Source organism: Saccostrea cucullata, unplaced genomic scaffold, assembly GCF_032062105.1.
Source record: "Saccostrea cucullata isolate Sc308-1 unplaced genomic scaffold, CSIRO_AGI_Scuc_v1 ctg1058, whole genome shotgun sequence".
In the NCBI taxonomy this organism is placed as follows: Eukaryota; Metazoa; Mollusca; class Bivalvia; order Ostreida; family Ostreidae; genus Saccostrea; species Saccostrea cuccullata.
In genome coordinates, this window is record NW_026934013.1 from 45,971 (window position 1) to 61,990 (window position 16,020).

General features: G+C 32.5%; 1 protein-coding gene across 1 annotated transcript in view; it reads right to left on the minus strand.

Moving 5' to 3' along the window:
• The window catches only part of LOC134239793 (uncharacterized), a 39,044-nt gene that overhangs the window by 17,276 nt on the left and 5,748 nt on the right, over positions 1-16,020 (minus strand). Inside the window, exons 6-8 of the mRNA XM_062721936.1 lie at positions 13,033-13,190; positions 12,387-12,615; positions 5,359-5,463 (exon numbers count right to left, since the gene is read on the minus strand). Of these exons, the coding sequence (XP_062577920.1) occupies positions 5,359-5,463; positions 12,387-12,615; positions 13,033-13,190 (492 nt within the window). The remainder of the gene's footprint in view (positions 1-5,358; positions 5,464-12,386; positions 12,616-13,032; positions 13,191-16,020) is intronic.

Sequence of the window (16,020 nt, forward strand, 5' to 3'; positions counted from 1 at the left end):
CCTTATGTTCACCTTCTTATCATGTTGATGCAAATTGTGGAAACTTTCTGAAATAAAGTTTAAGTATTTTACTCATACAATTCATTAATCAAAGGCCTGAAGGGCCTGCGAGTTGACTCGCTCAAGTCAATTGAGCTTTTTCATACATATGGGCACCATACCTTAATATATTTGGCTTATTTTGCATCTTAAGAGATTGAATATTATATGTCTGATCCATGTTCGGTTCATAAATAAAGTGTATATTGCTTTTCCTTTATATATACAGGTTGGCACTAATGGGCTTCCGTATTATTTTGACTGGATTCTATAATGAATTTCAGCACATTAGCTGAAGTGGTCAGTGTTATGGGATAATTAGGTTAAAGATTCCCACAGCAAATCTGGATTCTAAAAATAGATTTTCAACATCAACTAGCTGCAGCTAATGAGAGCATCAGGTGTTTGTGTTAGGGAGTATTCTAGGTCAATTATGAATAAACTTCAGATGGGAAGATTAGATCCGCTTAACATGCTTGAACAATATATTCATACGCAGTAATTTTACATCAAACAGGTATTTAATCAAAACTTTCTTTAAAAGCATATGAGGCAAAAATAATGTTACAGTATGAAATTTTATACAGTTTTTACCTCTTAAGTTTATACAATCACTCAAACCAAAGCATTTTTTGCTAGAACTATTATATTTGGCGTATGGATCACCTTGATGAATGCGTGAAAAATTTTACAGCTCTGAAACGGCCATGTCGACAGGGAGTAGCTCGCTATGCGAGCCAACTCAAAAAATGAATTGCATCTGAGCTCACTTTTATATCCTGACCATTGATGTTGCTTACAGTAAATCTTTTTTAAGCTACAAGAACATCCAATCCTCAGCCAGGAAGGATAACTCCAAAAATCAATATTTAATTCAAAATGCATTATTCTGCAGCTTGAAAATGAATTTTTTTCATGCAACAATTTTTATTTTATTCATTTTGATATGATTCAAGGTTTTTGGAAGTCCTATAAAGGGTCTTTTGAAAAATTGACAATTTTACCTAATAAAAGGAAAGAAATCAATACAGTTTTAGAGAAATAAGACTTTTTTGAATTGAGCCTTAGATACCAATGCTATTTAGCATGATATGAAATAAGAAGAGATTTGTGATGTCTTGCAATGGTTGCAAAAACATTTAACACAGTGTATTATATAATACATGAAGGAAATAGAAGACAAAGAATAAGAGGCCCATGGGCCACATCGCTCGCCTGAACACATGGGCTAGTTAAAAAACAAGTAAGCTCAGTATAATAATAATAATAATAATGATTGTATTTATATAGCGCCTTTCTAGCATAAATGCTACTCAAAGCGCTTTACAATGCATTATTACCCCAGCAGACCTTAACAATCCAGAATCTTTCTCAGTGCAAGCTGCCGTTATCAGCGCTAGAACACTAACATTCTGACAATATCTTTCACTGTCTATAGCCAGGTACCCCTTTTACACTTGGGTGGAGTGAGGAAATTCGTGTAAAGTGCCTTTCCCAAGGACACAACGTCGGCTTGTCGCGGCCTGGATTCGAACTCACAACCTTTCGGTTTGGAGTCCGGCACCTTAACCACTGGACTACCGACGCCAGTATAGAAAAGTTTACTTGCTGGGGGAGGGAGAATATGAATTTTTTATTACTAGAGAATGCCACTATATCATTAAGGTGTGTATGTATAATTTTGCTATACTTGAGAAGAAGAGTTTTAAAGATTTTTCCTTTATATATTTATGTAAAGATTTGATTGCCCATTATGGCCCCATCTCGCCCCCAGGGGTTATGATATGAACAAACCTGAATTAAATCAAACTCAAGATGTTTCCATTTTAATATTCCCAATCCTAACTTTGCTGATCTTGACTTGAGAAGAAAATTTTTCCTATATATTCCTATGTAAAACTTTGATCAGCCATTATGGCCCCGCCATACCCCAGGGGTCATGATTTGTACAAACTTGATTCTACACTACCTGAGGATGCTTCTGTGTTTAATCTTTCCTGGTCCTGGTTAAATGGTTCTGAAGAAGAAGCATTCTCCAATATGTAAATTTTTGATCAGTCATTGTGGCCCCGCCCCACACTTGGGGGTTATGATTTGAAAAAAAAAACTTGAATCTACACTTCCTGAGGATGCTTTCACATGAGTTTCACCTTTCCTGGCGCAGTGGTTCTGAAGAATAAGATTTTTAAACATTTAGATTTTTCATATATATACCTAGTATGTTAAACTTTGATCAGCCATTGTGGCCCAGCCCTATACCCCTGTGGGGTCATGATTTGAACATACTTGGATCTACACTACCTGAGGATGCTTCCACGTGAGTTTCAACTTTCCTGGTTTAATGGTTCTGAAGAAGAAGAATTATCCTATGTATTCCTATGTAAACTTAGCCAATGTGTCCCTGCCCTACCCCCGAGGGTCATGATTTGAACAAACTTGAATTTGCACTACCTGAAGATGCTGCCACATGAGTTTCATCTTTCCTGGCCCAGTGGTTATGGTGAATAAGAATTTTAAAAGACGCCATAAATTTTTCATTAATTCAGAATTCTCTCCCCTTTGAATAGGGATTGGCCCTTCGTTTAAATAAACTTGAATCCCCTTCACTCAAGGATACTTTATGCCAAGTTTGGTTGAAATTTGCTCAGTGGTTCTTGAGAAGAAGATGTAAATATGAAAAGTTTACAACGACGACCACAACAACTATGACAGACAATGGACAAATTTTGATCAAAAAATCATGGCACTTTCTCTGAATGCTTGGATACCTATTGTTTTTTAACCTAAAATATATTTTTTGATCAATTTTCAAATACAAAATGTATAACTGATATTCCTATTCACTTTTTGTAAATATTGGAGATTGGATAATTTTCCATATATAACATGATTAACTTTAATGTTTAACTTTAAAGAAAAACTGTGGGCAAATTTACATTACTTTTTGGATTCAGAGATATTTTTATGAGTATTTTCAATTACTTAAGGTAGATCACGGGTTTACTGTCTGCCTGAAAACATTCTCCGAAAATTTGTCAACTCAATCCTCTCGATTTAAATTTTACTTTCTGAAATTTTTGTGAGATTCGTCTGCGTGGTTATATTGTTATCGTCTTTCAAAGGCACTAATGTTGATGAGAACTGGTGAAGCTATAACAATGAAATATATAGTAAATGCGCCTTTCTCACCGGTAAACGCATTTCAAAACCATGCTTATAATATGAAAACGCCGCAGACGAATTTTATATTACTCAACGCGATGAATGTGAGATAAATTTCGAATCGACCTATTAAAAAAAAATTAATAGGTGTTCTCGCTCATTTTCTCGCAAAAAAAGTTTCAAGTTTTACAAATTTGTAACAAACATAAATTATATAATTTCATTAAGACGTTATATAACGTTAGTGCGACGTCATTATAACACTTAATTTAATTTAGTATTGATTAGATATTGATTAATCCTTTATTTTTTATTGATTAATTTTTTATTGCATTATAAATAAATATTTTTACAAACAAAACAAGCTTTAATGTTTGTTTTATTTTATGATGCATACTGATGGAAATACTTTTTGCTTGTTTGTATTTTGATACTGTAAACGTAGTAAGCTTTTTACGTCGAATCCAGTTGTGACGTCAGCCAACCCGTGATCTACCTTAACTGTTAATTTTATGAACCTGAGGATCAGATTACCTTAATTAATTAAGACTGCCTGCTGTTGAAAATTTCACTCTTGTGTATATTTTCATTATAAATTTTGAGGATTATATGAAAGTACAGCGACAGCCAAAATTAATAAATTGTGTGGGACTTTTTTTTTTAAATTTAGGAACTTACAGAATGTGTCAATTTGTTGATCAGATGATACTAATATAGACAATGTACCTTGATGGGGAAATAGTTCACATACTTAAAAAATTTGCTTTCGTTTGACACAATTCTGTTTCATATTTGAATATTTTACTTGAAAGACATTAATGGTAATCTAACAACCAAATTCTATGATAAATGTGATGACTTTAACTTTTCTATCATCAGCTTCCCTTATCTATGCAACAAGATACCTTCATCACCTGCAAACAGCAGTTGCATACAAAGGTTTTCATTTTAATCTTAAAATGGCAGATAAAGATAGGCCTACTAAAGTTTCTGCAGCAGGCTAGATAATTAATCCCAAGGATTAATTGTACCTCTATCATCATTTTCTTCTAAAGTTACAATAAGAACTTTTTAAGTATAAATATTAGAATGGGAATTTTTATCCAGCTACCTTAAAAATGAATATTATTCTTGAATTTACATAAAGAGAAAAAAAGTAAAAATAAAAGATATGTCTTCTTTAATCTATTTCTTGTTTTAGAATTCAATGAAATCATAACTCATTGTGTAGGGTGTTTTAACAAAAATAAAGTATAAACTGTAAACATTTATATCTAAATCCACATTTCAGAGTGTTCATAGCATTCCAAATTGACTGAACTTCAAAACAAACTCCATTTGCAGACAGAGGTGGCATTTAATTTTAATGTGACAGATAAAGATAATGCTTTAGATTTTCTTCAGGAGGAAAGCTAATTAATCCCAAGGGACTCATAGCAGTGTTCAGTTTACAATGGAAACATCTTCAGCAGTTATCTCTCTTTGTCAAAGCATGCTTAAATATATAAAGTTAAGGAATATACCCCACCACCCCAGCTCCAAACCAGGGGACACAGAGAAACAAACTTAGCATTAAAATTTGTCTTTCTGCTTATTGAACTACCATACCAAATTTGATCTTAATTGGGCAACCATAAAAAAAAGTTATTAGGAAAAAAAAAGAAAATTTATGGACGGTAGAATGACAGATGGACAGCTAGACAGAGTGATTACTATAGGGCACCCGCAAATCCTTGCGGGGCCTTAATTTATCTAAATGTAATAGATAATAAAGAAAATGCTTTGGATTTTCTTCAAAAGGAAAGCTTATTAATTCCAAGAAACTCATTGCAGCTTTCACAGTTTCAGCAGTTATTTTTCTTTGCCAATTCATTGATATATAAAGTTAAGGAATCTATCCCCACCACCCCAGCTTCAAACCAGAGGACATAGAGAAACAAACTTAGCATCAAAATATGTTTTCCTGCCTATTCAACCAACATACCAAATTTGAACTAAATTGGTCAACCATAAAAAGGTTGTTAGGAAAAAACCCAGAAAATTAGTGGATGGAGAAATGACAGCTAGACAGATGGTCAGACAGACAGAGTGATTACTATAGGACACCCACAAATCCTTGCGGGGCCCTAATGAACCTTTTCATTTTAATAAACTTACATTTATATATATCTGTTGAAATGTAAACTTTTTTAATTCCTTTAGGATAGAAATGACGGTGGTTTTGGATTTTTTTGCCTAGTTTGTTGAATTCTGCACAATACCCTAAATATAAAAAAAAATATTAATGCACATGTTATCCAGATTGATATAAATCAAATGTATAAAATAAAAATTCAAAAGCAAGTATTTCACAAAACAAATCAAGGTAATGATCTGATCAAGATAACTTTATTTTGAAACTGCACAAGGGTATGTTAAGGAAGCATATAAGTAATTTTTGGGGAAATTTAGACTTCTTGAAGAAAATTTAGTTCAATAAAGTACCAAAACCACTGATAAACATAAACTGTTATTTACTATTGCATACAGGTAAAAGCGTGTCTAATGCAAAAACGTGCATCACCGCCACGGCATCACGTGACTTCTATTAATAGCAAAACTTTCCTTAATAAAAAGGCTTACAGAACAACAATACCCCGTAGTTTGATAATATCTTTGAGTGTGTAATATAGCTGAAAAACATCTATTTTCTCTTAAAAGTGCTGCTAGAATCCAACTATCTTGTCCGTAAAATATTTATTCCACATATTCGAACGAAACCTTACCCTTTGTTTTGAATTTTAGACATATTCAAAACAACCATTCGTACATATTCGTACAACCATTCTTAACTCGGGATTCTAGCAGCACTTTCCAAGTTTGTCAAAACGCAAAGTTTCAATCTGTACAAATCGTATGTTTTGAAATATCCAGCTTATTGTTGTTCTGTTGTATTATTTGGTCAAGAATGACGGAAGATAGGCTAACCGGGATACATAATATGAGCGACTGTCTTCGAAAGAGAATATAATCGATGAAAATAAATTAGCATACCTGTTTAATTAATTGAACACCATATGAATTTAACACAATGTTTCCAATATTTTCTTTTAAACTCCAGTTTACGTATCTTTATACATGGTGTCTAAGCCAAATTCTCTTTACACGACATGATCAATTTCCAAGTTACTCGATGGACACATATGACGTCATCAGTGGTAGATTTCAATCATAATGACTGTTACAGCATTACAAATCATTTTCTAGAGTTCAGTTTCATTGGTAAATACCAATATTACGAAAACCTGATTTCTAAAATTGACGTCATCTTGCCTTCTATGACGTCATAATGCAGCACTGATTTAGCCAAGGTAGAATATTTTGTATGCTTCCTTATTCCCCCTGCGCAGATCTCTTGCCCTGCAAACCTTTGCTTTTACAACTTTAAAATTGTATAATAAGAAAGATTTCCCAAAAAATTGAATTTGAAATGTTTTTCTCAGTCAGCATATTTAAAGTATGGAAGCAACTGAGAGTTCCCTACCAGTAACCAAGACTCTCAATTACAAATGCTGATAAACATACAAACTTGCAAGCATTTAGAGAATTTGCAAATTTGAAAGATGTTTGCAGAGTTTCTCTATGTTTTACGGTGTTAGGAAAATATAATTCACAAATTGCTCTTTAAAAAATTACTAATTTAACTTAAAAGAGAGGCATGTCAATGGAAATGAGATGTCTTGCAAAACACTCATGTCCCCCTCACCCACGAATTGTCCAAGAGGCATAACTCTGTCAAACAAGAGGCCCATGCGCCACATCGCTCACCTGAGCACTGTGGCTAGGAAAAAGTAGAAATTGGATTATCATTGAATAGTTTATATCCAAAAGTAGTCCCATGACCAATCATGGCTATGTTATTCTTGAGAAGATGATTTTTAAAGAATTTTCCTATATATTTCTATGTAAAACTTTGGTCAGATAAATCATGACCCCCAACCCCGGGGGTCATGATTTGAACAAACTTGAATCTACACTACCTTAGGATGCTTCCATATAAATATGATCATTTATGGCTTTCTTATTCTTGAGAAGATTTTTAAAGAATTTTCCTATATATATTTCTATATAAAACTCTAGTCAGCCATTTTGGCCCGGCCCTACCCCCGCTGGCCATGATTTGAACAAACTTGAATCTACATTACCTGAGGATGCTTCCATATAAATATGATCAATTATGGCTTTGTCATTCTTGAGAAGATGATTTTAAAAAATTTTCGCATATATATTTCTATGTAAAAATTTGTTTCGGCCATTTTAGCCCCGCCCCACCCCATAGGGTCATGATTTGAATAAACTGGTATCTACACTACCTGAGGATGCTTTTATATAAATATGATCAATAATGGCTTTGTCATTCTTGAGAAGAAGATTTTTTTTAAATTTCCTCTATTTCTAAGTAAAACTTTGGTCGGCCATTTTGGCCCCGCCCTACAACCGGGGGTCATGATTTGAACAAAATTGAGTCTACACTTCCTGAGGATGCTTCAATTTAATATGATCAATTATGCATGCTTTGTCATTCTTGAGAAGAAGATTTTTAAAGAATTTTCCTATATATAAATATGTAAAACTTTGGTCGTCCATTTTGGCCCCACCCTAACACCGGGGGTCATGATCTGAACAAATGTAAATATACATTACCTAAGGATTCTTCTGTATAAATATGATCAATTATGGATTTGTAATTCTTGAAAAGATTTTTAAAGAATTTTCCGATATATTTCTATGTAAAACTTTGGTCGGCCATTTTGGGCCCCGTCCTACCCCCGGGGGTCATGATTTGAACAAATTTGAATCTACACTACCTGAAGATGATTCAACATGAGTTTCATCTTTCCTGGCCCTGTGGTTTTGGAGAAGAAGATTTTTAAAAGATACCATTAATTTTTCATCAATTCATAATTATCTCCCCTTGGAAGAGGTCTTGGCCCTTCATTTGAACAAACTTGAATCCCTTTCATCAAAGGATGCTTTGTGGCAAGTTTCGTTAAAATTGGCCCAGTGGTTCTTGAGAAGAAGTCGAAAATGTGAAAGGTTTACAGACAGACAGACGGACGGACAGCTAGACAGACGGACCACAGACAAAATGTGATCAGAAAAGCTCACTTGAACTTTCAGCTCAGGTGAGCTAAAAAGGTGCAATCATACCAAAAACAGAACTTGACCTAGATAATCATCTGACTAATCTGTATACTAAATTCCATTTCAACATGTTCAATATGTGCAACCTCTCCATAGAAAATGAACAGAAACTACAAATAGTTGGAATTTTTTCTAAGTCCAAGAGGCATAACTCTGTCAAAAATGGCTCGATCCTACCCAAAACAGAACTTGACCTAGATATTCATCTGACTAATCTGTATACTAAATTCCATCTCAATATGTGCAACCTCTCCAAAGAAAACTAGAACTGTCCAGTAGGGACAAATACCCCCCGCTGGGTTTTTCAGAGAAGGTGCCAATTCAAAAATACTTTATGGATCTAGAGATGTTCACAATTTACTTAAAAAAATTTCAAGTGAAATAAAATTGCTCATCATGTTTCTTAATGAATGAAACGGAGGTGCAACCAAATGAAACAACAATACTAATACATTAATGTAATTCCCATTGTAACTTTTTTTTTTTCATTTAATTTTTCTTCATTACTGCATTAAAAAAATATATTGCAACTAGACTCTTGTTGCCATGGCAACAAAAAAGTCTTCCGTTCCTGTATGATACCGTCTGCATTGTTTTTTGTATGTAGAGAATCGTGTACATTTTATTTAATAAATTTAAAATTGTAAGAAACTAAGTATGTCATTTCGGTACTTGCAGTCCTTTGATTTTTACTGCAAAAATGAATGCATCTGTTGTTCTTATGCATGCTTTTTTTTGATAAGAAGCAAATTCTAACTTTCTTTAAATTAAAATTATAAATGTGGAGTATCTAGAAGACAACGTCTCAGCACTTGCAGTACTTTGATTTTCACTACAAAAATAAAAGTATTCACAATCCTTGATGAAAACACATGACAAGTTATATTACGTGTTTATATGAATTGAATTAATTTTTGCTGTCAAAGAAAGATTTACATGTATATATAAGTCAAAGTAAACTAATATAGTTAATATCCTTTCAGTACTTGTGGTACTATGATTTTTATTGACTGACAAAAATAAGCTTCCATAGGCAACTTATTGTATGCATTGATGTTTATGTGTAGGAAAACATGCCTGCTTATACTACATACATGTACATGTACACTTCAGTGAGAAAAAGGTTGATATCTAAATCAGTCCTCTCAGTACTTTAGGTACTTTGATTTTCATTGCAATTATGGTATCTTACTCCTAATATAAATATGTCTGTATGTTTTGGTTTTTGTATGCAGAAAAACGTGTAAACGTAACCTCCATGTAATTAAAAGTAAGAAATGCCCTTTTAGTACTTTCAGTACTTTGATTTTATAAATGCAAAACGAAAGTAACCAAAATCTACAAAATGTGTGATCTGATTTGAAAACAAATTATATATTTAGCTATTGTGGACATATCTCTATTATACCCAGAAATATCTTGAAAAAATTATTTAAAACAAAAAAGTCGAAAATTGACCGAAACACAAATTCACTTCCGGTTCGGACAGGAAGTAACGGAAACACACGAAAAATACATCAAAACAAAGAGAATGTGATGATCTAAGAGTCCCAGAAATTCCACATTTTTACCACAACCTGTTCTTGAGAAAAATTCTGGACAAAAGTCAATTTAAAATTTGGAAATTTAGCCATAACTTCGGACCGGAAGTGAATATTTCAAAAAACAGAATTTTATATAAACTTCACATATCTGGCTACTATCCTGTAAAAAATTGTGAAAATCTATCCAACCATCTCTGAGTAATCGCGCTCACAAAATTTAGGAGGAATAATAATAATAATAAAAAGAAACAATACAAACACTATAAGTCTTCCGTTGTGAACGGAAGACTTAATTATGTGTTATGTCACTCTGCAAACTGATTGTTGAAAAAAAAACACCATTATACAAAATCAAATCAATCTTGATATATATCAATTTGAAATGCATTTTGAAAATAAAGAACTGGTCATCCAGTAATGAAGTGTTTTGACAGACAATAAATTACAATTAAGAGAATAAGAGAAGAGAGATCTTTAATTCTTGTGCCTTATTCCCTGAAGATTTGATAACACACACACACTTGATAAGAGATATGCCTAAACAACTTCCAACACCAAACTCATTAATTTATCTTTAACTGGATGCATGTCCAGTCATTATTCCCAAGAGACAAATGAAATTACATTATCTTCTGTGCAATATAAAAACTGTTTTTAACACTTGATGTTTCTTTTTTCTTAAGTTTTTATGAGTAGTTTTAATCTGTAGTTCACGTTTTTGTACAGATATTCTAGATTCTATGTCTAAAACCTTATACATGAGCCTAAAATGAACAAGTCAATTAAATTTTAAAAAACCTGTAAAATGCAGAAAAATGAACAAAAAGAGTTGAAAATTCCAGGTGCACAACTTCATATGGTGAATAATAATTGTACAAATTTTCAGATTAATCCTTGTAATAGTTTCTGAGAAAAACCCCAAAATAAAAATGAAAAAACACCTGTAAAATTCAAAATAATAATCCAATCAAGATGAAAAATATCAGGTGCACAACTTCATATGGTGAATAATATGTGTACAAATTTTCAGACAAATCCTTCCAATAGTTTCTGAGTAATGGTCCGGACAAATTCTCGTCTACAGACAGACAGACAGCTAGACAGACGGACAGACGGACAGACGGACATGGTGATTCCAATATACCCCCCCCCCTAAACTTCGTTTGCGGGGGGTATAATGAACAGAAACTGCAAATAGTTGGAATTTTTTTAAGTCCAAGGGGCATAACTGTGTCAAAAATAGTACGATCGTATCCAAAACAAAACTTGACTTAGATATTCATCTGATATACCTGTATACCAAATTTCATTTCTGTATGTGCAATGGTTGTAAAGAAAATGAACAGAAACTAAATGGACCGACAGACCGACCGACAGACAGCAGCAAAGCAATATGCCCTCCCTTCTTTGAAGGGGGGCATAATAAATATAAATTTCACTATTAAATTCAACATCAATAAATGTATTATAATTTTGTGATTACAAGTTTAGATCTCAACAATAATTTTTTTTTAAATAAAATGTTAAGATGACAGATGTAATATAGGTAATGTACATCAAAATTAAAGATAATTACATTTAAAAAAAAAGTTCTAGGTCAAATGAAGTCAAAAATTATCAGAAAGGTTTTGTCACAGATAAGTACACATACAATATGATTGTTTTTTCTTCTCGTTTAATTTTTTTTTAGAAAATATTAGAATTTTTTAAAAGGAGGTCTAACTTTTAAATCAAGGTAACAATGAAACTTGTTTTATCTGGATGTTCAGCATTCTGAAATTTAACTTAATACAATGTGATTTTTAGTCCTTTTCCTAGCAAATTCAATTGTATAGAGATTAAAATGTTATCACTGACAGTATCTAATCCATTATGTTTTGTAATTTTGGAAATTGCTATGGAGCCAGTGAGTGTCTGGTAAGGACAATTTTTCAATATTAGTGCAAGGATATTAAATATATATTTTAGATTTAAATATATTTCATCTACTGCTATACATGCCTTTTTTAAAAATATGTTTTCTAACAAAAACATTTAAGGACAGACGAGACGTTCCTTAATAATAGATAAAATTTTCCAAGATTTAGTCATTGAAGAATTGCTACTTAAACATGTTTACTCACAAAAAATTGAGGTACCTTACCAGGCATTTCTGCGAAATACCAGGGGTAGTTTTCCTTATATAATCCTTTTGCGAAGAAAAATAATTTTCCAGTTTCAAATGTTGAAGTGTTTGAATTTTGTAAAGACGTTTAGAAACTGGTTAAGAAATCAGAATGTTGTTAAAATTTTGATTTTTTTTCATACATTAAGAAGATATACAAAACATATTTTGAGGAACGTCTCGTCTGACCTTAAGAAAACAGAAACAAAATCATTTTGAATAAAAATAAAAGGGGGAAACCTATATTTACTGGTATATAGTTTTTTTTAGAACACGATTTACAATTTACTCACCAGGTTGAATGTATTTGGGAACTGCACAAACTTCTATTGTTTCATTACCAAAACCATTCATTACACAGTGGTATTTTAAGGTGGTACACTGGGATGGAACTAAACCTTGGCAGTTCATAAGGTTTGCAGCTTTGTCCCAATCACTTCTGTTTGTAGGGCACTTTGAAGCTTTCCTTATAGTTTTTATGGTTGACATAAGGCACTCTTCAGTCACCTCAGTTGATCCGGCCTGAAATATTTTCAATTTTCTTACTGAAAATTATATTTCTGATAAATAACATAATTTATGTCATTGCTTTTTTTTCATGGATCCTGAGTACATTCTGATAGTTTTAAAGAAATTTCAAAATTATTTATGACAGTAATCATAACATATCTTGAAAAGTAGGAAATGTCTACAGTATCTACTTGGACTCACGAATATTAATCGCAAAGAACCAATCATTTTGCTTGCTATTTGTAGAGAATGTTTCTTTATTCACAAAAATTAATCATCACAGATTAAATCAAATTAAATTGAAGAATCAGAATAAAAAATGATGCAATATTAGTTGGTTTACAGCAGAAAGAAGGCATAGAGGAGACAACTTTCACTTAACAGCTCTTTAGATTAGAAAAATATGTCCATTTTGAGAATATCACTCACCGTGCTGAAGAGCAGACACATAAAAAAACCAAAAGTTATAAAACCCCATTTGGTGTCAAAGAGTTTGGTACACATCACAGTTGCTGCCATTAAGTTCTTTAAAAAGGTGCGACATATATGTACTTTTCCATGCTCTTTGGAAAGGTATTTTCTTATTCCTAGAATTATAGAAAAAAAATTATATTCTAATGCAATTGTTTTGTAAAACACTCTTTGATTGGCTAATGCACTGATGTTTGAAGCAGTAAAACGAGCATTAACGAGCATGAAAGCTTTTTCATTGTGACGTCATAATAGAGCGACGCAAAAATACAATGCTCTGTGACATATTTCATGTAACAAAATTCAACAAAATGAGACGCAAACAACAAACAAAATGCATGGATTGCATTAGAATAGGAATAACTATCTTCTAATTTGGTATTTGTGACCGTTAATGCTTATTTAACGGTCGCAAACATCTGTTTTACCAACTCCGCTTACACGTCGCCGGTAAAACTCAGTTTGCGACTGTTAAATCAGCATTAACGGTAGCAAATACAAAATTAGAAGATAGTTATTCCCTAATTTAAAATGTCTTGAAAACACAACAATCAGGGCTAATAGCCCTTGACACTAACAGCGTACACATGTCACAAGTATTTCTTTATACTCTCTAAGACATGGAATTTTAAAATAACTGAATAAATTGAATTGCATTTTACATGTTCATGTTTTATGACAAGATATAATTTTCTGTCTCTTCAAAAACAATAGTAATAAATACTTTCCATTCATAAAGTGCATTATCTTTTTGCCTTGAGACAAGTAATTTTTTTTAAAAAAAACTAAAACTCTCCAAAATGGGCATAAACCATAGAGATAGAGGACCCGTACAAAATTCAGAGGTGTATTATGCCTGGATTTTTTGCAAATCCTGGCATACAAGAGACATATTTTTAACAAGAGAAGTTTGTAAAACACTTATGCCCCCCTCCCCCTAAATTGGAATTTTTCCAAGTCCAAAAGGACACGACACGACAATTGAGCCCAAAACAGAACTTGACTAAGATATTCATCTGATATTTGTATACAAAATTTCATTTCAGTATGTGCTACAGTTGCAAAGAAAATGAAGAGAAACTGCCAATAATTGGAATTTTGCTGAGTCCAAGGGGCATAACTGTAAAAAATGGTGTGATCATACCCAAAAGAGAACTTGACCTAGATATTCATGTGATATACCTGTATATATGCCAAATTTCATTTCAGTATGTGCAACAGTTGCAAAGAAAATGAACGGATACTTAAGTGGACCGACAAATCAACCGACATATCCACAGACAGCAACAAAGCAATATGCCCTTCCTTCTTTGAAGGGGGGCATAAAAATATGGTAATTATTTTTGAAAACATATAGCTTAAGGATATCCGATCCTCAGCAAGGAAGGATAACTCAAAAAGATAATTAATATTTAATTTAAAATGCATTATTATCAAGCTTGAAAATGAAATTGATCATGACACAATTTTTATTTTATTCATCTTAATATGATTCAAAGTTTTTGGAAGTCCTAGAAAAGGTTTTATAAAAAAAATGACAATTTTACTCTATGTATGGAAAACAAGATGCCCAAGGCCAAAATAAAATTAAAGTTTGTTTGGAATTGCTGTCCGCCTCAATGAAATACCCCCCACTCAAAAAATTTTATCGGCAAACTATTGCAAATTTTTTTTTTTACCGTTTTATTGTCTTACATTGTTTGTTACAAGTTAGTTCATTCGTCGAAAAGTCGGGTTTGAGCTCACATTAATTTAACAACACCTGTCAATAAAACGCTTTCTTCATAGTATTTTCGATTTAGCAATTATAGGTGGGAGATTTGACAAAATGAAGGCCGCCAAAATGTCAGACCAGGTTGGATCTGTGGATGTGAAAACATTCAAGCATTGAAGAGGAGAATATCTATGCATCTCCATGACAATAAAAGGGGAATAAAAAATTCTATGGAATGAAACACTGATACCTGGAAAAAGTTATAATTGTAATAGATTGCACATTGAACTTGATAGGCTAATTCAATTAGCATGATTAGTCTGTGATGTTGAAATTAAAAATGACCGTTTGGCAGTTCCCAGTTAAAAAACTTCATGGATCAGAAATGTTTTATACCAAATACTAGAGAAAAAATATTAATGTTGTATGTCAGTATGATAATTCTTTGAATCATAATCTAAAACTGATTCATGGTGAACACTAGAACATACCAAGCACCCCCTCCCGCATTTCCACAAAACTTCACAAATATTCTTAAGAAATTTTGTGTGGTTTGCACTGTTTGTAAGGGTTGTCTTAACAAAGGGCTAAATTTCAAAGAGAAATACTATGAAGTAGACTGATAAAATTATTGTCTAAAAAAGATTGTTGAAATAAACTAGAAATTTGACACTGAAATTGACTTTCAAGTTTTAATAAATGAGGAGATCCAACAACTAAATTTAGATTGATGTATGAGTTCCATTCTGTGTTTATTTTTTCTAAAATCAGACCAAAAAAAAATTTATAAAATAAAGTAATTAATGAAAATCACCACTGTTCATCATGTTCATTGAGACTTTTATTTGTAATCATTTAGGCCTTAGCTTCAATTTGTAAGAAAAAAAACCCTCCCTCCCTCCTGGGTCTGAAAACCCCTAGGCGGCAATTCCAAACAAACAATTTTTTAAGGATGGCCCAAGGGTTTTGAATCGCTCTTCTGATAAATTATACAATCTATACTGAGACCCAAGATGCATCAACAAAGTTAGATGACTCTTAGCCAGTTAGGACTGAAGATATTCCAATGTAACTATAAAATACTATAAGTAGGTCATGGTGACCCACTTTTTGATTGAAATTTTCTGAGGATGCATTAATTTACAAAGACTGATGATTCTTAGTCAATAAGTACTTGAGATATTCAAAAGAGGTCATGGAGTCCTACTTACTGGTCAACATTCTCCAAAAAC